Source organism: Muntiacus reevesi, chromosome 16 (genome assembly GCF_963930625.1).
Source record: "Muntiacus reevesi chromosome 16, mMunRee1.1, whole genome shotgun sequence".
NCBI lineage: Eukaryota > Metazoa > Chordata > Mammalia > Artiodactyla > Cervidae > Muntiacus > Muntiacus reevesi.
The window spans coordinates 22891092-22917526 of NC_089264.1; the positions used below are offsets into that span (position 1 = coordinate 22891092).

The 26435-nt window shown below is 36.7% G+C and overlaps 1 protein-coding gene across 3 annotated transcripts in view; it reads left to right on the top strand.

Moving 5' to 3' along the window:
- PPP3CA (protein phosphatase 3 catalytic subunit alpha) overlaps window positions 1-26435 on the top strand; it is a 312598-nt gene that overhangs the window by 259086 nt on the left and 27077 nt on the right. For all 3 annotated transcript variants that reach the window (XM_065907021.1, XM_065907022.1, XM_065907023.1), the window contains exons 7-10: window positions 2600-2677; window positions 5243-5337; window positions 22305-22430; window positions 25086-25160. In XM_065907021.1, coding sequence (XP_065763093.1) covers window positions 2600-2677; window positions 5243-5337; window positions 22305-22430; window positions 25086-25160 — 374 coding nt within the window. The remainder of the gene's footprint in view (window positions 1-2599; window positions 2678-5242; window positions 5338-22304; window positions 22431-25085; window positions 25161-26435) is intronic.

The window sequence follows — 26435 nt, forward strand, 5'->3', positions numbered from 1 at the left end:
GGTTTATTCCCATTTATATTTCCATAAAAATATGGTAGAAGGTTTTTATCTCTAATTAAAGAAATTATTATTTAGAAAAATGTTTGTAATTCTTAGGAAGTTCAAGTATGAGATTATACATGCTTCTACATTTTGAAATATCTTCTTCAAAATGAAGTTCGTTCCAAGTAATAATGCAAGTGTTCCTCACTTAAAGCTATTAACCTAGCAAATTACTGCTATGTTAATTTCATCTTCTTCAGATTTTCATTAAAAATGACATATATCTCCATGGGAGGAAACTTAGATTAAACATGTAAGGTATCAAACTTTAGCATGAGGAATATATATTAAAATTATATTTTCATAACATTAGGTAAGTTCTTCCAAAAGGAAAAAAATAGATAAAAAAGAGCAGCCAAGCCATTTGCCCAAAGGAAATAAGTAACAAACCTAGACAGACAACCTTTGTCTTACAGTGGTACAAGGCAATAAAGTGTCTTTCTGAAGGACCATTGTGAGGGCACATGAAATGTAAGTACACTGCTTAAAGAGAGGGAAGGAGCTTTTATTGAGTGCCCTTGGCTGGGCATTTTATAGCTTAGTATGTAACAAGCAAATGTACTGTATTTTGAAGACCAACCAGCGTCTCTGAAATTAAGGTTTCTTTTGTTGACATACTGGTCTGGAAAGGTGGTATACTCACCTTCTCCCAAAGTAGAACTGAGTTTGAAAACATATGTTGGTCAACTCATAATGTAGGTACCCTGTGGACATATTTCCATGTAGACACTTGGGGAACCATCTCCTCCAGTTAGTAAGTCATGCTGATGTTCATCAGTTAGATGGTTTATTCATTGGGATGACCTGGAACACTGGGAAGTGAAGGCCACATGGATGTCTCCTCTTTATCTCTCTCTAGTGACTCGCTAGAATATTCTAGAACACACATATATGCACACTCAGACACATGCACAGAAATATGTGTGCACAGGCACAAAGACTGTTTTTGATTTCAGGTCAAGAAACAGAATCCTGTTTATCATTAGTATCTCTGCAATGGTATGCCATTGGTATTTTTTTCCTATTCGTCAGAGAATTCCTAGAAAATCTGTAGCATAGAAGCTATTTTCATCTTTTATTTTACAACAAATTATTTCAGTGACATATATTATTTCCCCAAAGAGCTTTTTTTATAATTAGGAGTTGTTTACTATAGTGTATGTTGTTCAGTCGCTCAGTCGTGTCCGACTGTTTGAGACCCCAGAGACAGCAGCACACCCTGGCTTCCCTGTCCTTCACCATGTCCCAGAGCTTGCTCAAGTTCATGTCTGCTGAGTTAGTAATGCCATCCAACCATCTCGTCCTCTGTCTTCTGAGAAAGGTTCTAGTAGTTTAGATTCTAGTGAATATCTGCAGTTGTTTTATATTTAAACAGAAATCGGTTTGCTATCCCTTGATTTGAATTATCTAAAGTGTATTTCTTTTTATGATATACATTTTCTCATTAAAAATTCTTGGAGCAGAGATAAAGTGATTGCAAAAGATTTTCCATGTTTAGTTTATAATTTCAATCTCATTTTTAATTACATGTCCATCTTTGGTTTTGAGACTTTCTTAATAGACAAAATCATCTTTATTGTATATTTGATATTTTTATTGAGTCACAATCAAGAATATGCCTTAAGATAAAATTCTAAAAAAAAAAAAGATAAAATTCTGTTGGTCATATTTAAAGTACACATTTTTAAATCCTGTGAATTTCATAATTTTGTTTAGATTTTGAATGACATATTCAGTTGACTTACCCATAAAGATGCTGACAATTTGTCTTCTCAGAAGGCTTACTGTCTGCCATTCCCTAGCTCAGTCCTTTCTGTCAAGCTCCCAAGCAGGCACCCAAATACATATAAGGCAGTATTTGAGAAAATGGGGATTTTATATTTTAAATTCCACTCTCATGTTATATTTATACTTCTGTTCACTTTATGGTTAGATAGAGACTTGATCATATTGATTTTGTCTATGAGTGGATACCTTTTCCAATTTATACACCTCCAGCTCTTTAGAAGTATAGCTGTATGGACTTCCCTGGCGGTCCAAGTGGTTAGGACTCCATCCTTCAACTGCTGGGGGCCCGGGTTCGATTGTTGGTCTGGGAACTAAGATCCTGCAAGCCTCCTGGCACAGCCTAAATAAATAAATAAATAGAAATACAGCTATAGGCAGATGTAAACTACTATATACAGAATGGATAAGCAGCAAGGTCTCACTTTATGGCTTAGGATACTATATTTAATATACTGTTATAAATCATAATGGAAAAGAAAATAAAATAGTGTGTGTGTATATATATATATATATATATATAATTGAATCACTTTGCTATACAGCAGAAATTAACACATCGACTGTACTTCAATTAAAAAAAAATGAAAGTTCAGCTATAGGTATTTTTTCTCCCACAGGAGAACACCTGTCCTTAGAAACAAGAAGTTTGTGTCATAAATGTTGCGTGTTTGATTACAGTTGATCAGATCACATAGATCTGGATGTTACAGAAAATATGCTCTTAATGATTTTATAACATGCTTCTCTTTTCTTTCTCTCTCTCCGGCAGTTACCCGGCTGTGTGTGAATTCTTGCAGCACAATAACTTGTTATCTATCCTCCGAGCTCATGAAGCCCAAGATGCAGGGTGAGCAGTCTTGTGGGTTTATGAAAACCATGCATTGCTTTGTCATTCCTTCACGTGTTTGGCTGTGGAGGTCCGCTTTGCCAAACTCTCTCCCTGAAGGATTAGATCTGAAAATTGCCTGCTGGTGTCATAGATATGGTGGGATCCAGAGGAATAAGTGGTTGCACGTGTGCTGTGAAGTCGCTTTTAACTTCTCTGCGAGCTGCTTAGGACCCCCTGGTGGCTCAGACAGAAAAGAGTCTGCCTGTAGTGTGCGAGACCTGGGTTTGATCCCTGTGTCGGGAAGAACCCCTAGAGAAGGAAAAGGCAACCCACTCCAGTGGTCTTGCCTGGAGAATCCCATGGACTTGGGAGTCGCAACGTGACTGAGTGACTTCACTTTCACTTTATAAACAGGTAGAATTTTCAACTGGCTGTTTTAAACACAGTGAGACCACCTCTTCCTATTTCTTTGAGTTCCTGCTCTTACCTTTGTCTTACCTATAAGTGAATTACCAGCTACTTTTCAGTCTCCGTCAGCCACGCTGGTCTGAATTACACGTTAGTATTTAACAGAGATTGCATTGTCGTGCTCTTGTTTAAGGAATATCATTCCTGATCTCTGTAAAGTTTCAAAGGGCAAAAACAGAGACATCAAATGATGGGGAAACGCCTATATTCTAACTCACAAATACATACCATGATTTTGTAATGGCTGGTAAATTTTTAAAGTGTAAACAGATTGTAAGGACATAGAAATTTAAAAAATATCAGCTATGCACTCTGATGGTACATTAAATCTACATTTGGGATACAGGCATGGGGGAAGTAAGCATAATTAACTTTAGGATTTGAAGCCCAATACCATTCCCAATAAGCTCCACTGAAAGGCACTGTTTTGCATTAAATGCTTAAACTCATTCCTTCATATTCTAAATTTTCTGAAAAGGAGGAACATTTATTTTTATAACCTGTGTACTGAAATCAGAAATTTAGATGCCACATTCTGAAGTAAACCCAAGCCTGTGAAGGTTCTGAATCAACGCAGTTCCTAAATTTTTTCCAAATTAGCTTTTCTCAATCAGTCAATCAACAAGTATGAAATGATCCAATATTGTAGACTCAGTGCTCTGGTAGCTGATATTTGCAGTAACCTATTGATAAACCAGCCAATCAAGTCCTCAAATCATCTTTTTCACTTTGTGGGCAATGGTGTCACCATTGTTTTTTGGCTGACTGTCCCAACTGAGCATGTTCATAGCATGTTTATCTCAATCCCACGATAGACCTGAAATCCATCTGTTTATCTGAAAATAGGTTAAGTACATCAGTTAAAATCAACAAATATATTTGTTTAAAATGAGCAGTTGATCGATTCATTAGGAAAAGTTGAGGTTACATCATCCAGATTCTTCATTTTTATTTGTTGTTAAGTAAGCACAGTCAGCCACAATTTATAAAGTCAGGACACTAGGATTAAGAGTGCCACCATCTTTTACATTCTGATTTTCTGCCAGCAAAGCTCAGTTCCATAAGCAGAATAAATACTTTGAGGCCATTCCAAAAGATTTTTAAGAGGGTATTGTCTCCTGGGAAAAGTAGTATCAAAACATTTGTAAAATTAGAAATTTTAGGCTGATTATTTATCTATCTAAAGGTACTGTTTGAGGCCCATTTAGAACTCAGCTAAATTAGGCATGATTAGGCTGCCATAAGTTACTGACACAGAATAACCAAAGAATGATAAAATTTTGTTTTGCACTTTAGGAATTTTTCCAAATTGATATTACTGAAATCTGTAACACAGAAGTCATGAGATACCTTTTCAGCTTGATGGAAAAGAACCAAATCTCCTGTATTTTTTTTATTATTTGAGGACTAGAGTTTTATTTTTGTCTCAGTGGGAGAAAAACAACTGGATTGTTGATTTATTTCCAAAGAACTTGAAGATGTTTCATTACTGATTGATTAAATATTTATATGCTGAGATTATAATCTTTGACCTAAAGATACCAGAAGAGACTGGTAATAAATAAAATTCTAAAACAGAAGCAATTTCAGCGTGTAAAACCCATATATTTAACCAGATGTTCTTTAAAAAGCAAATCAGCCTAAACATAATGGATTTATGTAGCCATAATAAGATATTGTAGATAAATAGAATAATCAGCTTGGTAATTAGTGGTAAAGTTTATATATTACTCTGCTTATTTAGTCTTTTTATGTTAAAAATATTGGCATGGAAAACATGGTAGGTCAGATATCTATGTGCAAGAAGTGTGGCCTCTATCCTCTCTATCGAACATACAAAAATGAATTATGATTTTTCACGGAATTCTACCCTCCCTGGGTCTACTAACTTTAGAAAAGACCTATTTGGAAATTGTACATATGACTGTGTTTTCATTGTCACCCTGAAATGAATTGAAATCTCTGTGTAACAGACTTTAGTGAGAAAATTTTGTTTAATGTTACATAACTGAATTCTCTTTGAATGATAAAACTTTAATTTTCTATTTCTAAATCTATAATGTAGTATTTCTTTCATATTTAGCCTTGTTTTGACTTGCATTTAATTGTTTCTAGGTACCGCATGTATAGGAAAAGCCAAACAACAGGCTTCCCTTCTCTCATTACAATTTTTTCAGCACCAAATTACTTAGATGTATACAATAACAAAGGTGAGTGTTTTCAGATCCCTCTTGTATAGTATGTGCTGTAACTCTTAAGTTCTCTTTTGGTTTGGTTTTCATTAAGCATTTTTAGTCATTCTTTCATGCATTCCATCATGCTTTCTCCTTACTTTTTCATTTATTGTCTGATGCAAATGTTGGGATTGTCTTCAGAGTTCCAGATTCACTTGGTCAGAAGTGGGGCCCAGGCACTGTTACTTTTTAATTGTTCTCTAGGAGACTCTAAGGTACAGGGGGGTTGACAGCTACTGCTCTGATAGGTATAGGCTTTCAAAGAAAGAACAACTGAAAAGTAATCCAAAATCTTGCTTCTTAAGAGGGATAGGGATTTAAATAAGAACGGTGGGGATGCCACACATAAAGGATTGAGAAAATAAGCAAAAAGAAACTATAGCTTGAAATCCAAATTCAGATTTCATTTATTGAGACCCTACCACAAATCAGATCTTGTGCTAGGTAAGTATATTACTTTTAAATACTTACTTAAATATCATTTCTTTTTAAAAATTTGAATTAAACTTTAAATATCATTTCCCCCGCAGAGTAAGTCTCTGTGGTAATTGCCGTGCCCAGGGTCACTCAGTCAGGTTGTGATGAACCTGAACAGGATGACAGAGGAGCCTGGAGGGCTCCAGTCCGTGGAGACTCAAGAGTCAGACTGGACTGAACGACTCAACAGCGACAGCAGAGAGTCAAACACTAAAGTCCATTCAACAAGGGATGGTTTTTCTAGGCTGGTCAGGGAGGGCCTTGTTTAAGATAAAATATGATCTGAACATGGAAGAATGGTTAGCGTTTGATTAGAAAGAGGAAAAAATAAAGTCAAAGCCACTGTTTTTGCAACTTGTTTCTTTTTCAGCAGCAAACACTTGGTTTTCCAGACAAAATCTCAATCTTGAAGCCTCTTGTGTAAAATCAGTAAGAAGTAGTTCCCTTCGATTGGAAAAGCCTTCTCCATCTTCTCCCAAAAATTCCCTTGTGGTACATATAAGAAATGCAAGAACTCAGTAGGTTGTCTTCATGACCCACTGTGGTCGTATTATTTACCAAAAGTATATAAAATATGAGCACTTATGTTTGTATTGTTTTATAGCATTAAGCTTTTTTTTTTCAGTTACATCTAGTAAAGACAGTGCCCAAATGAGTAATTTTCTTGACAGAGATTGATTACTAAGTAGCATGTACTATACTTACAAGCTTTTTAAAAATTAAATTAAAAAAAAAAAAAAACACAAAACCTCATAACAGTGGGGCAAAAAAATGAGAGAGAGAGAGAGAGAACTGGGATTTTACTCCATGGAAATAGACCCAGCCTTTATCAATTCATCAGAGTGCTAAGGAGTGCAGCTTTACTTGAGACCAATAGCGATTTCTCGAATAAGATATGCATTGCTTCTTTGTCTCTGGTTCTGATTTAACAAGGTAGAAACTTAAAAACAATAGACGTCAGGGCATTGCTGTCTTTGAGGTTCTGTGGTTCTTTCGCTCTTGCCTTTAGGGTAGACCACAGTCTCCCAGGGAGGGGATAGAAGCATTTCATTTTGGGAACCTTTTCATAAAAGAAAAAAGTCTCCTGAGAGAAAAAGATAAACTGATAGGAAGAAGAAAGATATATTCTTCAGTTTGAGCACAGTTTCAAAAGACTTTTGTGTAAAATCTCTAAAGTACTTTCAAGCTATTATGCTAACACTGTGTACAGTATGTGGGAGTGGGAGTTAGTTATTCACTGTTGAAGGGAGGATTTGAATAAAATAAATGTTAACGAGAATTTTAAAAGGCAGTGCAGTAAAACTGGGCTGCAAGCACTGTCAGAACACAATCAGTGGAAAGAAATAATGGTGAAGAATTTCTGAGTTAACTATTTGATTCTTAGAAACAGATGATCATAAAGGCCTCTGGAATTATAACCTCGTAGTTTTTATTTGATTTTTAAAACTCTTGCCAACTAAGGCAGCAGTAATAGCTCTCTGGAAAGATGAAAGAATAAGAAAAAATAAGTTTATTCTGCCATCTCTTTTTTTGATTGAAGTATAGTTGATTTACAGTATCATGTTAGTTTCAAGTATACAGCAAAATAATTCAGTTATACATATTTTTTTTTCTTTTTCAGACTCTTTGCCCTTATAGGTTATTATAATATACTGAATAGAGTTCTCTGTGCTATACAGTGGGTCCTTGTTGGTTATCCTATATGTGGTAGTGTGTATCTGTTAATCCCATTCTCCTAATTTATACCCCCGCTACTGCCCTCTTTGGTAACCGTAAATTTGTTTTCTATCTCTGTGAGTCTATTCTGTCTAAAAACTGATAATAATCCTATGATCAGCCTTATGTTTAAATGTCCAATAGTTCTGTTTAGTAGTTCACACTTGCCTGCAATTAAAAACAGCTTTCAGAACTCAGTGAGGACTGTACATGTCCCACCTCCTACTTCATTCCGTGGCCCACTTCAATTCATTCCACTCTTATCTTTTCTAGTCTGCACTAACACAGGCGAACAGCTCACCTATCTTCATTCTTCGGTTTCCTCATTCTGACAAGCCCTGCTTACTCCTCCAAGATGCCAGGGCCAAAGATGTAGCTCTGAATCACAGCTTTGCCATCAAACAACTAACTCATCTATATTTATTGACAAATGGTGACATCTCTGTAAAAAGAGAAAAAAAATTCTCTTGTGAATAATAGATGAAATTGCTTTGAAACAGAATGTTGTGCACTATTAAGATGTTATCATCACTGAATATTTTATGTTGCTCTAACAATGCCACGTGTCTGTGTGGGATTTCCCCATAGCTGGCAATATACTCCTCTTCTCCAGCTTCATAGTTATGATTTTACTTTATGGGTCAATCTACCTTTGTGACCAATCTCTCTGCTTCCCTCTGTGTGAACCCTTTACTTCAGCCAAATTATTCTGCTCATTGTCCTGAACAACTTTCAGCTTTCCTGTTCACATTTTTCCCTACCCACTTCATTCCATATCTATCTAGAGTACTTGTCTTGCTCTTCTCTTCCCATCGAAATGGACTAGACCCCCTCTAGTCTTTCTGCTGGTTGGTCTTCTCTTAACACCTGCAGTACCAATCATTTGCCCTTGTATTTAGCATTTACTTTTGTTTCTTGTTAGCTTTCCCATGCATTCCTGTAAATTCCCAATCATATTATAATTAGTTTGAATCAGAGGCTTTTTGATACACATTATAAAGTCAAATAGCATGTCTTATGCATGGTACACAGCCAATATGTGCATTGATCAAAACATTTTCTTTCTGGGAACTAATAGCAAGAGTGCCCAAAAGTATCCTATCAGTATTGACCCTGGGAGCTTTATCTCTCTTTAAATTAAATCTGTAACCAATGCTGATACACTTTCTCAGTTGGAGTTAAACATGTGCAGAGCACTTAGCACCTTTGAATTGTTTTTCTCCTGTGAAGATGTAGCTCTAAGGGAAAAGCGATTTCCCAATTATCCAGGTACACTCAACGGAAGAAAAATGCAGTAATGGCATGTAGCAACTTCTTCTCTCCCTCTTTCTCCTCCTCATTCTTTTTCTTCTTTTTCAAAACAATTTTCCACCACATGAAAATGACTTCAACCTCATCCACATGCAACAAACCTTTATCGAGAACTAACTGTGTTCCAACTACCATGCCTGGTACTAGGAATACAAGATAAACAAGACAGACATGGTCTTTTCTCTAGTGGGGTTTATAATCTAGTAGTGTGATAGATGTTCAGTAAAGAATTTCACCAATAATTATGTAAATATATTTACAAAATCCTACAAAGAAAAGAGTGATATGCAAGGAGAGTGGAAATTAGCTGGTGGCAACCAAGAAAAGCTTAAGTGAGAAAGTGACACATAAGCAATCTTAGAGTGAAATCTCTCAGTGTTAAAAAGTACAATGGCAGATGTGAATTCTGCTTTAAACAATTCAGTTTAGCTGAAAACTATAATTAACCTCTTTTAAAAAGTGGTTTTTAAACCTTGATGTAAAAAGTCCTTTATATCTCTGGTGATTATACCTGTGCTTCAAAAATATCAAAATTGTAGTAGATTCCCATGTGGTGCCAGTTCTCCATAGTTCAGATGAGTTTTCATATGGGTGAGTAAGTGGCTCGATGGGTGGATATATGCCATGAAAGTTTTAGTCGCTCAGTCATGTCTGGCGTTTTGTGACCCCATGGACTGTAGCCCACCAGGCTCCTCTGTCCATAGAATTCTTCAGGCAACAATACTGGAATGGGTAGCCATTCTCTTCTCCAGGGAATCTTCCCGACCCAGGGATCAAACCTTGGTTTCATACATAGCAGGCTGATTTTTTACCATCAAAGCCACAGGGGAAGCCCTGTATATATACTATAAACATATAGCTATATAGACCAGGGGCACACAGCTCAGTTCTAAGAAAACCTACTGACAGTAAAATGAGGTAGTTAAGTAAGATTTATTAAATAAAATGTATTTTGGATTTGAGAAGAAAATCTAAATGGTTACATAACTAATGTAGTATCAAGACCAAAGATTAAAATGACAACCAGGAAAAAAGTCAATTCAGTGTTAAAGTAGCTGAAGGAAGAGGATGGACAAAAAAAGCATCGTTCACTAGAATTTTGAGGTTTTTTTTTTTTTTTTTTTTTGCAAAAGTCTACCCTTTTTGATAGAAAAAAAAGACTATTATAATGTTTGAAACTTTAAACTTGACAGCTTGATAGAATTGCTTAACAAAAAGTATTGTCATCTTACCAAAGCTTGCAATTTCAACATCCTTGAATATTTTCCAATCAAAAAGTAGACAGGGACTTGAGGAAGACACGTACTTATAAATTAAAAGATAATGTATACTTCTCAGGAAGATATCATTGTACAAGAGGGTTGAATTGTTAATGTAATGAACCCAGGTAGGCATCTGATTGGCGGTCGTGATTTGAATTCCAGGGGCAAAGACAGCATATCTGACACCAGCTTGCTTGCAGCTCTCCCAGCAGTGGCTCCCAGTCCTCGGGGACCCACCAGCATCACACAAGCCTTGCCGGGCCTGAGAAGCGTTTCCCCGCACTGGGAACTTTTTTCACCATTCAGGAGTAACTTCCACAAGCAGAGATAGCTGGTACCCGCCTGGTTCAGGATTCAAATAAGAACCAGCTAGATTGGATTCATATCCTAAGTGGAAGAGGGAGATGGGCAGGGGCGTTTTTGGAAGGCAGTAGATTCATTGTCCAGGCAACCTGAGTAGCACCTCTGCTCTTTCTCTACATCATGCTTCAAAGCTTAGTTCCCTTTAAAGACCCCCCACATTTTATAACAAGGGGCCATTTCTGTAGAGTCTGAGGCCTGCCTTAAGCATGGGCATGACCTTTAGCCTTGACTAAACATTTTGAAACACTTTGAAGTGTTTGCAACCACAGCCATAACTGTGATCCCTAGTTGCCTTACAAATTGGGTAAAATTAATCTGGAGACTTTGTCCAATGGCAATACTTTTCACAGCCTTTACTTTATTCCTGCTATCATCTCAAATCTAAAGGTTTTCTTAATTGGCCTTGAGCAACTGTTGACCAGTTCACTTATTTCAATACAGAAAATGTAAATACATATTCATGGTAGCATTTTCTTATTTGGTACTTGCTAACAAATGCTAGAGAAAAACAGTAATATACATTCCCACCAAAAATTTTCATTTCTTTGTTTATTTGATAAGCATGAATATTTGCAGAATTACACATACCAAGAAGATAACTTCTTAATAATGGTTATTAAACCTAGCACAGTCCACCAAGAAATAGTATGGAATATAAGAGTCTATGAAGGAGCAAAACAAAAACCATGATCAAAACTGTTAGTATTAGTTTCCTTTACTATCAGTATGAGATGGTAAAAAAGAAATTTAGGTAGACATTTAAAGGTCAGGAGAACTTGTTAGAAGATTTTGATTGGTTTTCAGAGAAGTCACTTCTCTGAGCTAAATGGATAAAAGTAACCACAGAAAGATTTCAATAGAAGGGCCCATTTACACTGCCTTATATAACCAAGACTTCAATATGTGGAACTGATCTGTGTTATGATTTCCTATACCTATAGCAATAATAATAACTAATATTGTTGAACATATACCATTGCCAGACAGTGATCTACATTTCCATGAATAAATGCATTTAATCTTTCACTGATTCTATGAACTACATTATAATTTTGAGTTCATTGATGAGAAACTGGGACACAGAGGAGTTACATACTTTTGCCCAGGTTCTTACAAGCTGGTCAGGGATTAACACTGAGACTGAAATTCGGCAGTCTGACTCCAGGGCCCACAAGTTAACCTCCTGCTGTGCTCTTGTGCATCAGCTTTGTTATATGAAAGCTTTCCAGGCAGTGTTTGCACCGATCCTCTATTCAGCTTTCAGCTCATTGTGTTGAGGTGACTGACTATTCTTCAATAAGAAAGGAAAAGTTTTTGAAGTGAAGAGTCATTTGTTACCACTTTAAAATTGCATGAGTGTTATACATCCAAGTATATACATTATTAAAAGAATAAATTTAGAGTATCTTTTTTGCTATTCTGGAATAAATAATTTCTCCCTTGAAAAGATACCCTCCCCCACCCCCCACAAAAGCACTCCTGCTTTTGCTTTTGTTTGACTCTGCTGTGAAAGTGTCATTGCCCGAGGCCACTTTCTAAATAGATTAGTTTTAGTCCAGTAGTCACCTTGCTTACATTTAAACATTTAATTAATGGGAAGTGAAAGTGAAGGTGTTAGTTGCTCAGTCGTATCTGACTCTTTGCAACCCCATGGGCTGTAGCCCACCAGGCTCCTCTGCCCATGGGGTGAAATAGAAAATCAAGATTTAAAATTTAGGAATTACTCTCACTCTATATTTTAATTAAATTAGGCTACATATAATCTATATATCTTTGCTCTAACAAATGACCTGGATTTCTTAACCAACACCACTACAAGATTGTTCATTTCAGCAGTTTTCAATAAAATAAGTATAGGCTTCCCTGGTGGCTCAGATGGTAAAAAATCTGCCTGCAATATGAGAGACCTGGGTTCAATCCCTGAGTCAGAAAGATCCCTTGGAGAAGGAACTGGCAAGCCACTCCAGTATTCTTGCCTGGAGAACCCCATGGACAGAGGAGCCTGACAGGCTACAGTCCATGAGGTCACAAAGAGTCAGACAGGACTGAGCGGCTCATACGCACACAGCAAAGTACTATATGGCAGTGGGTGAGGTAATCCTCACTTTGGCCACCTGACGAGAAGAGCTGACTCATTGGAAAAGACCTTGGAAAGCTGGGAAATATTGAAGGCAAAAGGAGGAGAGGGCTGCAGAGGATAAGATGGTTAGATAGCATCACCAGTGGACTCAATGGGCATGAACTTGAGCAAACTCTGGGAGGAAGTCGTGAAGGACAGGGGAGCCTGGCGTGTTGCAGTTCATGGGGGGGTCACAAAAAGTGGGACGTGACTTAGTGACTGAACAACAGTCCTCACTTTTCACGAAGTTCCACCCATAGAATCAGGTGGCAATCACAGTCCTCTGTGAACCCACAGAATCACAGTGCTCTGTGAACCCTTGTTTGGGGATGCAGACGGGACCTCCAGCGAAGCTGAGTCCTCGCTCCAGACACACTGCCAGTGCTGTTGTCACTTGGACAGGACCCACTAAGGCTTGCATCTTGAGGTGTTATATTTCATTTTCTCACAGATGGTTCGAAGATTCTTAACCTAACTAAAACCAACTTCTCTAGAAGTCTAATTGTCAATAAGGCATTTAATAGAAGGACAAACAGGAACCATATATATGTAACATGTTAAAGACATGAGTCAGTGGATTATCACTTCCTTTTCATTATCTAGAGATTCTTCTAGACCTTCAAGAGACTCAGTGACTTACTGAATAAAGTAGATGACCAAAAAAAAGTAGATATCAAGTATATGGGCTTAATATTAACTCAGTTCCAAGGAGTTAATATTAACTAGTTGCCAAGCAACCTAGAACCATTGCAAGCTACAGCTTACAGCTTGACACCAAGTAGAAGGTGGAAGAGTGTTCTATAATTGCATACAGATGCAGATACAGATACAGGTAAGATACAGGTACTAGTTTTCAAAGTACATTCCACCAGGGTACACTTAAACCCTTGTTATACATTTGGGGTGGATATCAACAATAAGAGCAAGGAGAAGGGTGACAGAGGATGAGATGGTTGGATGGCATCATCTATTCAATGGACATGAGTTTGAGCAAAATCCAGGAGATAGTGAAGGACGGGGAAGGCTGGTGTGCTGTAGTCAATGGGATTGCAAGGAGTCGAACACAACTGAGTGACTGAAAAATAACAATGGACACAGTGTTTCCTTTGTCCATGCCATCTCCTTCAATAGTTCAAAGCTTCAGCTAAATCTCTCTCATTTAGTCAGGGTGGATTAAGTCATATTTTAGCATTGTAATAGTATAGATTAGAATTTAAAGGAATGTTATCAGTTCACACTGATAGGGAAATCAAAATTGCCAATGACTCCTTATTGACTTAGCAAAAAATATTTAATGGTAGCAATTCAAATTCTTTTGATGAAGTTGTAATGGTAGAAATGATTCACAGTGTTTGACTGGACTTGAACTAATTCCAAGGATCAATTTTTGGCTCAAATTCTCTGGATCCTAATAATGTGACACATGAGGTTAGAGTTGTAAAATGGCAAAATTATTAAAAATAGATAGCCATTCTCTCCTCCAGGAATTTAAAACTGAGTCATGGTACTTTACATTTTTCAGGTGCCAAAGATTTTATCTGATTGTATATATTATGAATATTAACATATATGTTATTAATGTTTTATTTGATTTTCATACTCTCTAAGTACAACAGAACAGCTCATAATTATGAGCTTTCTTGGTGGCTCAGGTGATAAAGAATCTGCCTGCAATGCAGAAGACCTGGGTTTGATCCCTGGTTTGGGATGATTCCCTGGAGAAGGACATGGCAACCCACTCTAGTATTCTTGCCTGGAGAATCCCCATGGACAGAGGAGCCTGGTGGGCGACTGTCCATGAGGTCGCAGAGAGTTGGACAGGACTGAGCAACTAAGCACGCAGCATGGTGCAACTCAAATAAAAAATGAGAAATATTTGCTCACGTTCACATAGTTACTATATGATAGAGACTGTTTTGTTTCTACTCTTATCTATTTTAGACTCTTACAGTTTTGAAACAGAATTCAGCCTCTGAAGTGGCATGTTACTTTTTCCCAAAATTCTTTCAAGCATCCTTCAGACTTCCATTCATATGTGGTTGGTTACAGTTTTAATATCCTGACAAGTTACATGTTTTGTGTTTTAAAATTTTTCTTTATTTTCTCTTTCTTTACCTATCTTCCTTCTTTCTTCTTTCTTCTCTTTTTCAATCTTGTCCTTCTTTTCTCTCTCACTTCCCTTAAACTTTTACTACAACCAACACTATTGAACATTAACCGTGTGCCAGGTATGGTACAAAGCACGATAAAAGAAAGCAAAAGAGATCTATGCCCCCTTCATCCCTTCTCTCATCTACCTTCCACTTACTTTACTCAGAACTTGGTATTTGAATAATACTTGATTCACAATTTACTAATGCATGTTAAGGAAAACACATAACACACATATAGTCATTCAGTGACACACAGACGTAATCATAAGATTGGCTCAGACAATTTCACAAATACATCTAGTACAGTCACCTTCCTTTGTGTAAGATAATATCATCTGCATTTTATGTAGGAGACTTGTGGCAGAGCTAAAGAAGGTATTATAGGTGCCATGAAAGAGGCATGTACAGGGTAAAAGGAAGAATAAGGGTTAGACGCAGAGACATAAGAGAGTTATATATACAGAAACACATGTGTGTGTATTTCAATAAGTACAAAATCATTAGCTCTTAGCCTCAAGATAATTACCTACTATTTGTATCCAGGAATACTGAAATATTTCAAGTTGGTGAAATTCAGTCATTATGTGGAAGTCACTAAGCATTGCCTGAGAGATACCCTATCTTAAGTATTGAGTTGAGTGATTTGAGCATTAAATTTTTCAAAAAACACACACTAAAGATTATTATTATGACAAAATTACCTACAAATTGAAGACTTGAAGTCCATCTTAATAAATGACTTGAATACTTACTTTTACCTAAACTTAGGAGCCATAGAGTAAGAGTGAGTTATAAGAATAGCCCTTGCTCACCAAATATAACAACCCTCATGAACTGGTAAATTTCCTTTGACCTAAGTCATGCCTTTTACCTGGGTTACTAATAATAAAAAAGGAATCGTTTTAAAACAAAATCCATCAGGCAAGTACAGGACGTGGAGAAGGGGGAAAAAAATGGAAAACAAGAGTTAGAAATCAGATTTCTAAATGGAAGAAATCACAGAGGTGGTGTTCATAGTCGCTATAACATGTAGTGTGATAACTATGCATTTATGTAAATGTACATATATGTCTTCCCAAATTTTTAAATTAAAATTGTCCCCCACCCAAAAGTAGTCTTTATGGGACATATATATGTTTGAAAAAGCATACCAACATAAGCTTAAAACATCACCAAAGGACATTTTGAGTACATAGTTCTACCTCAAGAATTTTACCCATCAAGCTATCATGCCTCCTTCTGTGATGGTAGGACTTTGCCTAAAGAACACATTGATGCTAGTTTTTCTACTAGGGTGTCTGCAGGTAGAAGAATTGAAAGGAAAAAACATCCTGGGACTATTATGCCTTTTTTTTCTTGCTATTTCTGGATGTCTTACAGTGATTCTGAAGTGTCCCCACTTGCTTTCCTCTCATCTTTGTTTCTCTTCTGTCCTTCTGTCCTGTCTTTTGAAAGGGGGAGTACATGGTCAATTAAATTTAAAGAGATGAAAAATGTTAGCAGAAGGGTCAAAAGAATAAACTCTATCATTCCTCTTCTGGGGGGCTCTTCTCTTCGCTGCTGTTGAACAGACCTAGCCGTGTGAGCATGCCTGAGGTGTGTTGGGAGTATCACAGTTACTCATCTGAAGGCTTGCAGAAAAGGACCTCTGTGTTTCTCTTGAAGTCCACTTGGAATGTGTTGGGCCCGTGATTTGGTGAGCTGGTCAAATGCATCTTGTTAGCAGTATTTTGCTTGTTGTTCAGTTTCTCAGTTGTGTCCCACTCTTTGAGACCGCATGGACTGCAGCACTCTCCTGGAGCAAACTCATGTCCATTGAGTCGGGGATGCCATCTAACCATCTCATCCTCTGTTGCCCCCTTCTCCTTCTACCTTCAATCTTTCCCATCATCAGGGTCTTTTCCGATGAGTGGGCTTTTCACCTCTAATGGCTAAAGTATTGTAGCCTCAGCTTCAGCATCAGTCCTTCCAATGAATATTCAGGGTTGATTTCCTTTAAGATTGACTACTTTGATCTTGAAGTCCAAGGGACTCTCAAGAATCTTCATCACCACAGTCAAATCTTTAGATAACTTCTCGTAAACTAGAAGCTCTCTTTTGACCTTATATTTTTGTCATTTACTGCCCTGTCATCAGCCTCTCTGGTGATGGTAATTGTAAAGAAGATGCTGGGAAATGTTACCAAGTTTTTGTGAAATACTAGATTTTGTGTCTCATCAAAATTTCAATTTTCGAGTAAGAGAGACCCCTTTAATTTACAGATTTGGATTTGGTCTAGCAAGTTAGTGCATGGTTTGATAGAGAAAAGACTGAATTAAAATCTAGATGCTGCTCCTCAGCTTTCACTATATTAGAGGGCCTTGTTATATCACTAGATATGATAGAGGTCCAGTGCCCCTTCCTATTCCCAAGTGGGAGCAGTCTCTTTATTGCTGATTTTATATCTGTCTTCTGCATAAGCAAGATGGGACCAGTTAATTGGATAGCTTTGGTGCCATACTTTTGGTATCAGAAAAAGAACTGTCAGTCAGGTCTCCAGATCCAGATTAATACTCTTTCTCTTATACCAGATTTCTTCTGGCTGTTCTTCACACCTTGCATGTGCAACGGAAGAGCATTTGTTGCTGTGTTGTCGGGTCTGTTCTGAATTATGGTCGGTAACCTAGGGCCCGTATATGTGTCATCTTCTGTCCCCTGGCCTCTAATACAGTTGTTAAAGGACACAAGGTCATGTATAATTGCCAGCAGAATAAAGGAGTCCCTTGATGGTAGACTTCTTTCTTTTTTCTTCTCTCTATTTCTCAGGCAAGATCTCAGGAGGTGGTCTCAAGTGATTCTTGAAGTACAACCGTTTGTATTATTTATGTGGCCGGTGGAGATAAATGTCTTTCAAGTACTTCAGAGGAGTGCATCCTGTTAGGGCCCCAATTGAGCTCTGTAATTCCAGTGACAGAGGCAGGCGGCAGGGGCGGAGGATGTGGGAGGTGGAAGATGAAACGTTAACTGTGAAGTTCGTGACTGGATATTTGGGACTGTTCTGGTTTAATTTTTTTTATATATTTTTGTGATATATATATATTATGCAAAAAAATCAAAATTCATGCATGAGTATTTTATATGACTGAAGAAGGGAATACATATTGCTGCAATTGCATAATTAAATGAAAGCTAATTTTTTTAAATATATTGAAAATTAAGGGAAAAGGTTCTATTAATGGCTTTTAGAATTACTGAGAACATTCATCAATCTTTGCATTAATGATGAGATCTTCGTTCCAGAAGTCTGCTAACACTATTCAGATCTGGAAGAGGTTGTGTAAATTATCTGGATAAACCCAAGTAGTAAAAAGTGAGGTAGCTGAGACGCAGAGACATTAAGTGTTCTTGGGTCTTGTGAGTAATTCAAGACAGCATTCATCTTTCAGTCTGGGCACCTGGGCTTCCAGTCCAGTGCTCTCTTTTTTAAAAAAAGGAATAAACGTGGAAGGAGAATCTGTGTCCAACACTTGGTAGACCTGGAATGATTTATGCAGTTAGAGTCAGAATTTTGTGGAATACTGAAAAGATGAGGGACTTCAGATTCAAAACCAAACTGAAGTTTGCTGCTTCTCATGTGTGACCTTGGACAAATAACCTCTCTGCTTATTTTGAAAATGTAAATAAGAGCCACTTTTTTGAGAGATATTGTGAAGGTATTTGATTATTAAACACCAAATATAGTGCCTGGTATAGAGCAGATGGGCTTCCCAGGTGGTGCTAGTGGTAAGAACCCACCAGCCAATGCAGGAGACATAAGAGACACGGGTTCAATCCCTGGGTCAGGAAGATCCCCTGGAGGAGGTCATGGCAACCCACTCCAGCATTCTTGCCTGGAGAATCCCATGGACAGTGGAGCCTGGTGGGCTACAGTCCATGGGGTCACAGCGAGTCAGACAAGACTGAAATGACCAAGCCTGAGCACAGGAGAGCATAGAGCAGATGCTTAGAAAATGTAGCTGCTATTAAATGGTATTATTTCTGTTGCTAATAAAAAAAAATAAAATCTGTAAACAGTATCTGCATTATCAATAGACATGCAGATAAATTGTGTGACCCAATGTCAAGTGAATAAATGCTTTGTCTCACCAGTGACAAAACAGAACTTCTGATTTATCTATTGGACAAGCTTTATCCACACTAGTGAATGTGCATCCTATTTCATTTTTCTCAAACATGTATTTTGGCAAAAAGCTAAAACGTCTTTAATTATGAACATCATATTCAAAGTTAAATTAGTATAATAGCTCGGACTGGAATTCAAATATTGATCAGTTAGGAGAGATAGAGGGATGTTAGAAAGAGGATGGATTTGGTGTCAGTAAAAGCTGAGTTTGAATTGGGAGTGAAATCTTCTAGTTCCTTGTTGCATGATCCTGAGAAAGTTATTTTACTTCTCAACCTCAGATCCTTAGTCTATAGCATGAGGACAGTCACATCGTTTCTCAGATTTGTAATAAGGACTAAATGACATATTATCAAAAGCCTCCCTTTTCTCCTGGGTACTCTCAGTTATAACACTTATTTATTTATTCCTGCTGCACCACCCTAAGCTAATACAAAGTGGGGAAAACTTGGAGAAGAAATTACTCTTCAAAAAGACAATTCATAACCTTAAAAGATTCTTTTGAAGACAGGAGGATCCATTCCTGCTAAGAATATGCAGTATTTAAAAATAGTATAAATACCATTTCCATGAAGCTGGTGCTCAGAGACCAGGCAGCTAAGCTGAAAGGACTTCATCTTTCTCATCTAGCAAAGGCGATGTTGTCATTTGCCATGATTTTTTCATTTTGCATGTTTTTAATACTGTGTAATTGTATCCTTAGGCTAAATGACATATCGAATCAATGATAGGATAATGCAAAGAAGAATGGGTTTACAGGAGTGTATGGAGGATTCAGTATTCTATAGGAAGACAGTAACTCAGTGTTGATTTTACCATCTATAATTCTTGTCCCCAAACCATCTGTGATTCTGTTCTCTGGAATTGGGTTGGTCAGCCTGAAATATGATTCAAAGAAAAAAACCTCACTGTTAAGTATGATTTTTGTTAATGGCAAGCTGCTGAAAACATCCACTTATTGTTCAGCTGCAGTATGATGTATGTAGTATGCAAATCACAGAAAACTACATATTCTTCCCCTACTCTGCACTGATCATCCCCACCAAGATTATATTAGTTCTGAGCCACACTTTTAAGTCTCATTGCTGATGTCGCAAGCATCCAGAATAGGATGTGCAGATTGAGGGAAAGGCTCTAGAAGCTGTCTCCTATGAGGAAAGGTCAAAGGGATTAGGAGGAATTTTCTTGAAAAAGATTATGGGGGAAATATCAAGATATGTCCTTAGCTTTTGAGCATTTATGCTACGAAGATGGTATGTGAAACGTTGCTCATTCACTGAGTCATGTCTGGCCCTTTGTGACTCCACGGACTGCAGCACGCCAGGCTCCTCTGTCCTCCACTATCTCCCAGAGCTTGTTTTAGATTCATGCCCATTGAGTTGGTGATGCTATCTAACCATCTCATTCTCTGCTGCCTCCTTCTCCTGTTGCCCTCAATCTTTCCCAGCATCAGGGTCTTTTCCAGCGAACAGGTTTTTTGCATCAGGTGGCCAAAATACTGGAGCTTCAGCTTCAGCATCAGTCCTTCTAATGAATATTCAGGATTCGTTTCCTTTAGGATTGACTGGTTTGATCTCCTTGCAGTCAAAGGGACTCTCAAGAGTCTTCTCCAGTAACACAATTCAAAAGTATCAATTCTTCAGCACTCAAACATAAATACTATTAAGTCTGCTGAAGGGTACTTTTCCTTACAGACATAGAGAGACATTGGGCATATTCATATATACATAGAATACCTGTATTTAAATTAAATAATAAATGCAAATAGAGCTATAAGTCAAGGGCTTTGGGAATTCAGAAGAAAGACACTCATCAGAAAAAATCAGAAAAGATTTCAAAGAGGGGATAGTGTTTGAGCTGGGCACCAAGCTATGGGAAGAATTTGGAAATTCAGAGGTTCTGAGAAAACTTTTGAAGTGAAAGAAAAATGTGGAGCTATGAAAGCAATGTTATGTTAAAGACATCATCAAGTAAGAAGAAAAGATGTTAGTGCAGACATTGATGCAAAAGCTCAAACCTAGTAAACTTCCAGTCATTTTTTTTTTTAAAGAAATTTTTAAGGCCTATGTTTATGCATAGGAATCACATGCTATAACTAATCTTTCACATATAAAGTCAACCTAAAAATTTTAAAGTAGTGAAATCACTAATTTTTCTATATTTTAAACCCCCAGACAAAGCCATGAAAAACTCCTTTGACATCATCTAGGATCTGTTCAGTAATATCCACTAAGATAATGCTAATCACGGGCTTCCTAGGTGGCTCTACGGTAAACAATCTGCCTGCGATGCAGGAGCTGCAGGAGAAGCTGGTTCGAATCCTGGGTCAGGAAGATCCCCTGGAGGAGGGAATGGCAACCCCCTCCAGAATCCATGCCTAGAGAATCCCATGGACAGAGAAGCCTAGCGGGCTACAGTCCATAGCATTGCAAAGATTTGGACACAACTAAAGTGACTTAGCAGGCACACACAAATGCTAATTATGCCATCATAGAAAGTCTGTAATATGAGAGTTTAGTTCTTAATGTTTAAAGAAACAGAAGTGTACTTGTTCTGTATTTTTTCAGAAGGGAGAACTAAAATCAGTAAGTAGTAAAGCTTTTGCTTCATTGAAAGTATTCAGAGACCTGCTCCCTCTGTGTCCTGATTGCTATAGATGAAGTTCTGAATGAGCCTGGTTAGAAGGGAGATCAGCTATGCTCTTAGCATCTCTTCAGCCATAACATTCCATATGAGTATCCATCCAGCCTACAGACACCAGACAAACCAGAGTAAAGCAAGCAGATTTATTTTCCTATTCTTTGTGGATGGTGCATCCTTTTCAGAAGTTAAGTGAGGAGTCAGATACTAGCATATTATTTAAGGCAGAATTCAATCCAAACATTTTCTTTATAAAGTCAAGATTGCAGTCTAATTTAAACTGTTTGTACAACTGTTGTGAGTTCTACTGGGGGAAAAAAGTGTGGTTTAAAAGCAGTAGGAATAAATTGTGTTCAGATATTTGAGATTGTTAAATTATATTGCACTAACTTACCTATGCCACTTTTGTTTGTCTCATCAAATATTAAATAAGACTAAAATATTCTTGGCTGCAAAAAAGCTTGATCCAATTCCTGGTGTTTGATAACTATTTTTTTATATATATTTGCCAAATTACAATGAATTTTCATATATAGCATTTATATATTTTGCAGTTACATATCACACTGAGTGAAGATTAAATCCATAACTAGTATAAACATTCATGATAAATGAAGCTATTTGCCTTGATATTTTGGAGCTTAACTCAATTAGTTGAATTTTCTTGATCAACTCAAGCCATGTGTAGAAGCAGAAATAAATGCTTGTGAATCTAATTTCCTTCGTTTTGTTTTTTTCAGCTGCAGTATTGAAGTATGAGAACAATGTCATGAATATCAGGCAATTCAACTGTTCTCCTCATCCATATTGGCTTCCAAATTTCATGGATGTTTTCACCTGGTCCCTGCCATTTGTTGGGGAAAAAGGTGTGTTGTGGAATCCTGGGATGTTCTTCTTTTTTCTTTTTCTTTAGCTATATTTAAAAAATTTTTTTTACAATGTTGCATTGGTTTCTGTTACAACGATGCAGATCAGCCATTATTATACATACGTCCCCTTCCTTCCTAGCCTCCCTCCTCTCCCCTCATCCCATCTCTCCAGGTCATCACAGGGCATTAGACTGGGCTCTCTCTGCTACTCAGCAACTTCTCACCAGCTAGGCATCTTACACCTGATAGTATATGTATGTTGATGTTACATAAAATGATATGAGAAGGAAGGAGAACACTTGTGGCCCTTTTACCATGAAATAGTGAGAAAGAGAAGCCCTTTGGTCTAACCAGTAAAACTCACAGGCTGCACCATAGGAGCAGTGATTTGAAAGTGTGTCATTGTACATGTTATTAACATGTAATGGATGGAATTAAGGGGGAAATAAAAGAAATGAAAACTGTTAGGATAATTTACATAATCTTATTAGAATAATCCAACTTTAAAAAAGTAACAGATTCATAGTTTTAACTGGCTTCAAGCTATAATGGCTACCTTCTCTTCTTAACCCTTTGTATTATAATTCAAAAATTCTATTTTATTTTACAAACTACCAGTCAAATTAAAAGGTTGAGATAACCATGCTTTCCTCACATTTCTGATGTTAATAATAATCATTGTATGAAAGTGATTAATGTCTACAATATTTTGAAACACAGCATGTACAATAACAAAAAAAAAAGTTCATCATGATGATGGCTTGACAGTAAAGAATCCACCTGCAGTGTGGGAGAAACAGGAGACATGGGTTGGATCCCTGGGTTTTGAAGATCCCCTGGAGGAGGAAATGGTGACCCACTCCAGTATTCTTGTCCGAAAATTCCTATGGACAGCGGAGCCTGCCACCATGGGTGGCAAAGAGTTGGATGCAACTGAGCAACTGAGTGATGATAAATATTGTGACCATTAAATGAGAAAGATTCATATTTTAAAAGTTGTTTATTAGCATGCTCCAGTTTTTCAGAAGAATTGGTCTTTTCTTTCTTTCCTTCATTCTCCCTTTATTTGTTTTTTATATTTTGACCTAAACCACAACAAAAATTTTGAGGAAAAGCCTGCACCCACTGAACTTGGGTTTTCCATTCAGGAGGCATGATGGTGATAGTCTGGATCATTCCTCAAGCAAAGTCTTGAGTATCACAGAGAAAGGGAATAGGCATTGTAATAAACATAAGAGCTTGTACTTGTTTTAGAAAAATAATGTCCTATGGGGGGATTTTAGAGAAAAGCTGTGCATTTTTCTGAAATATTTGTGTATTTATATTCATACATATATGTAATATATTAATATTAGCATGTATCATATTCATTTTCCTACAATCCTTGTTTTTTTCTTTAAATATCCTTTAATGATTAAACCCAAGAAGTTATGAACTGTCATCAAAGAAGTCTTCCCCTTCAACACCAAAATAAGTCAAAAGTAAATTTTAAGAGTCAGTAAATTTTAATTTTCATAGATAAATGTTCCCAGTACTACTCCATGTCACCACTTCCTTGCACCCATCAGATCACAGCATGGATGGAAAAGCACTGAGAATCCTGACAACGACCCTTAAACACCCTTCATGTGGGTTGTTTCCATTAATTATTCAGATTTTTTGAACATCTGTAACAAAAGAATATATTAATATGTATGTGTACATAACTTACTTTTGATAATGAAACCGGAGCTCTGGGTTAATGTTGGCCCCACTGAAGTTTCACTCATTAACATATATCTTTAATGCTAGAAGAACATTGATTTTAAAAATGAACTCTTGAAGAAATACTGGACAAGCTTCTTTTCACACTCATGATAGAACCCAACCTAACTTTTAAAAATGTTCAATGCAAATAACATGTAAGTTAGTATAAAGTGTTTCAGTACTAATTTCTGTGTATAATGCTTTTATACAACCCTCTTTTAATCTATTTACTCAAGTAAATTTCTTATCAGACTTACCTAAGCTTCATTTGTAAAACCTTTTTGAAAATGAAATTTAATGCTATATGTATATCTCAACACACCAATTTTTTAAATTGATATTCTCAAAGCTATCTCAAATATATTAGTTCATCAATCATCAGTTTTTCTTAAACACAAACCACATTTCCATCACTACACTGAGTTCTCTAGGGGACTAAAAAAATTTAAAAAGAGATCCAGCCAGACACGACTGAAGTGACTTAGCAGCAGCAGCAGCATTCACTTGGTTCCTATGAACCTAATGTTTGTAGTCTTGTCTAAATCTAAGAGCATCACTGTACAGATAAATAAAAATTAGAAAGCATTTTCTCCTTCATAGATGTATGCTATATTCACATCCACAGTTTTCTTTTGTCCACTGTCTATTGACTGATTCCTGGTCAGTGTTTCCATTAGATTTCGTAGCATGAGCTGATAATTTTAATAATATAAAGTCTGCATAGAAACACAAGGCCTGATACCTTTTATGATCTGAATTTTATAAAAACTGCTATGCAGGAAATTCCATCTTCAATATAGGTTAGGATGTTACTGCCCAGCCTGCTCATTAACAATGCCAGAGTAAAATGAACATTACAGTAGATTTTTTTAGACTGTTTTTTCTTTCTTTCCTTTGTCTCCTCAGTGACTGAGATGCTGGTAAACGTCCTCAACATCTGCTCAGACGATGAGCTAGGATCAGAAGAAGATGGATTTGATGGTAAGAGCCTTGAGCCTTTGTGCTAATTCAGTTTGCTAGGTAGCTACTTGGCATCTTACAGGTAACCCTAAGAATAAATTTCTAAGATTTAGATTATGTGTGAATAATATACTGCTGAGGATGAACAATGTTACGATATTTTATAATTGCTTTGAAGAAATATAAGAAACAAAATCCATGAATTTTCCCATCACCTTGAAAACACAGTTGAAGCAGTAAAGTACTTTATAACCATGTGCTCACATTGCTAAATCACTTTTCTGGCTCTTTTAGTGAAGTTGTCCCTGTCAGTTATTCAAATTTTGATGTCTATGATAAAAGATAACTTACACATTGACATATTGATATTTATGTTAACTTAATATCTTTTCATATCTGTAATAATTAAGTTATTATGTTTTTTATTATTTTTTTAAATACTATTTGGTATTCAGTTACCTTCAGAGAGTACACTTTCTATAAAAGACAAAGATTCCTGATGTGGATAGAGAGAAAAATTACTCTGGCTCTTACAAAAGGGCCCTAAAAGGGATGGTAATGTAGTTGGAAGAGGAAAGTGCAAGAGCAAAGTTCACTTCCATAAATGTCTAATATGTGCCTACTCTGCACAGGACACTCAGGATTCCAAAATGCATTGAAGACCTAAGAGGAAGTTGCAGTCTGATTAGAGAGACTGATGTGTAAACATAAAATATCAATAAAATAAGACATTATCAAATAAAAGGGGATGGTGGCTGTGGAAAGTAAATATTGTGACAAGTTTAAATTGATATAATTTTTTACCTTTTGGAACTGTACATGTATAAAATGAAGCAAGAATGTAGCCTTTTCTGAAAGTTACTGTCTGAACAGCATGGTTTAATATTTATTTGAGCTTAATACAAGTCACTTCTATAAATGCAGAATACCTAACTCTTTAGGCAAAAGTAAAATAAAAGTGTCCATTTACTCACATACGTACAATCTATATACTCAGGTAAATTTAAAGTGTACAATTATTTCTACCATCTCAAGGTTTTTCTCCTTCCTGTAACTTCTCTTGTCTTCATTACTTGTCTCCATGTTACTACTCTTTAGTCATATATCACTTTGCGAGGGAATGTACAATACAGGGAAGAAAAGAATTTTTTAAACTTTTACTAGGTTAGAATGAGCTAAAAAAATAGTTTGTAAAAACTTTCTTAAGTAAACATATTGACATATTTTAAAATATTCAGAAAACCAGTGGATGTTCTGTGCTTTATCCAGATTCTAGCTGTTCCATATGTTAAAGCC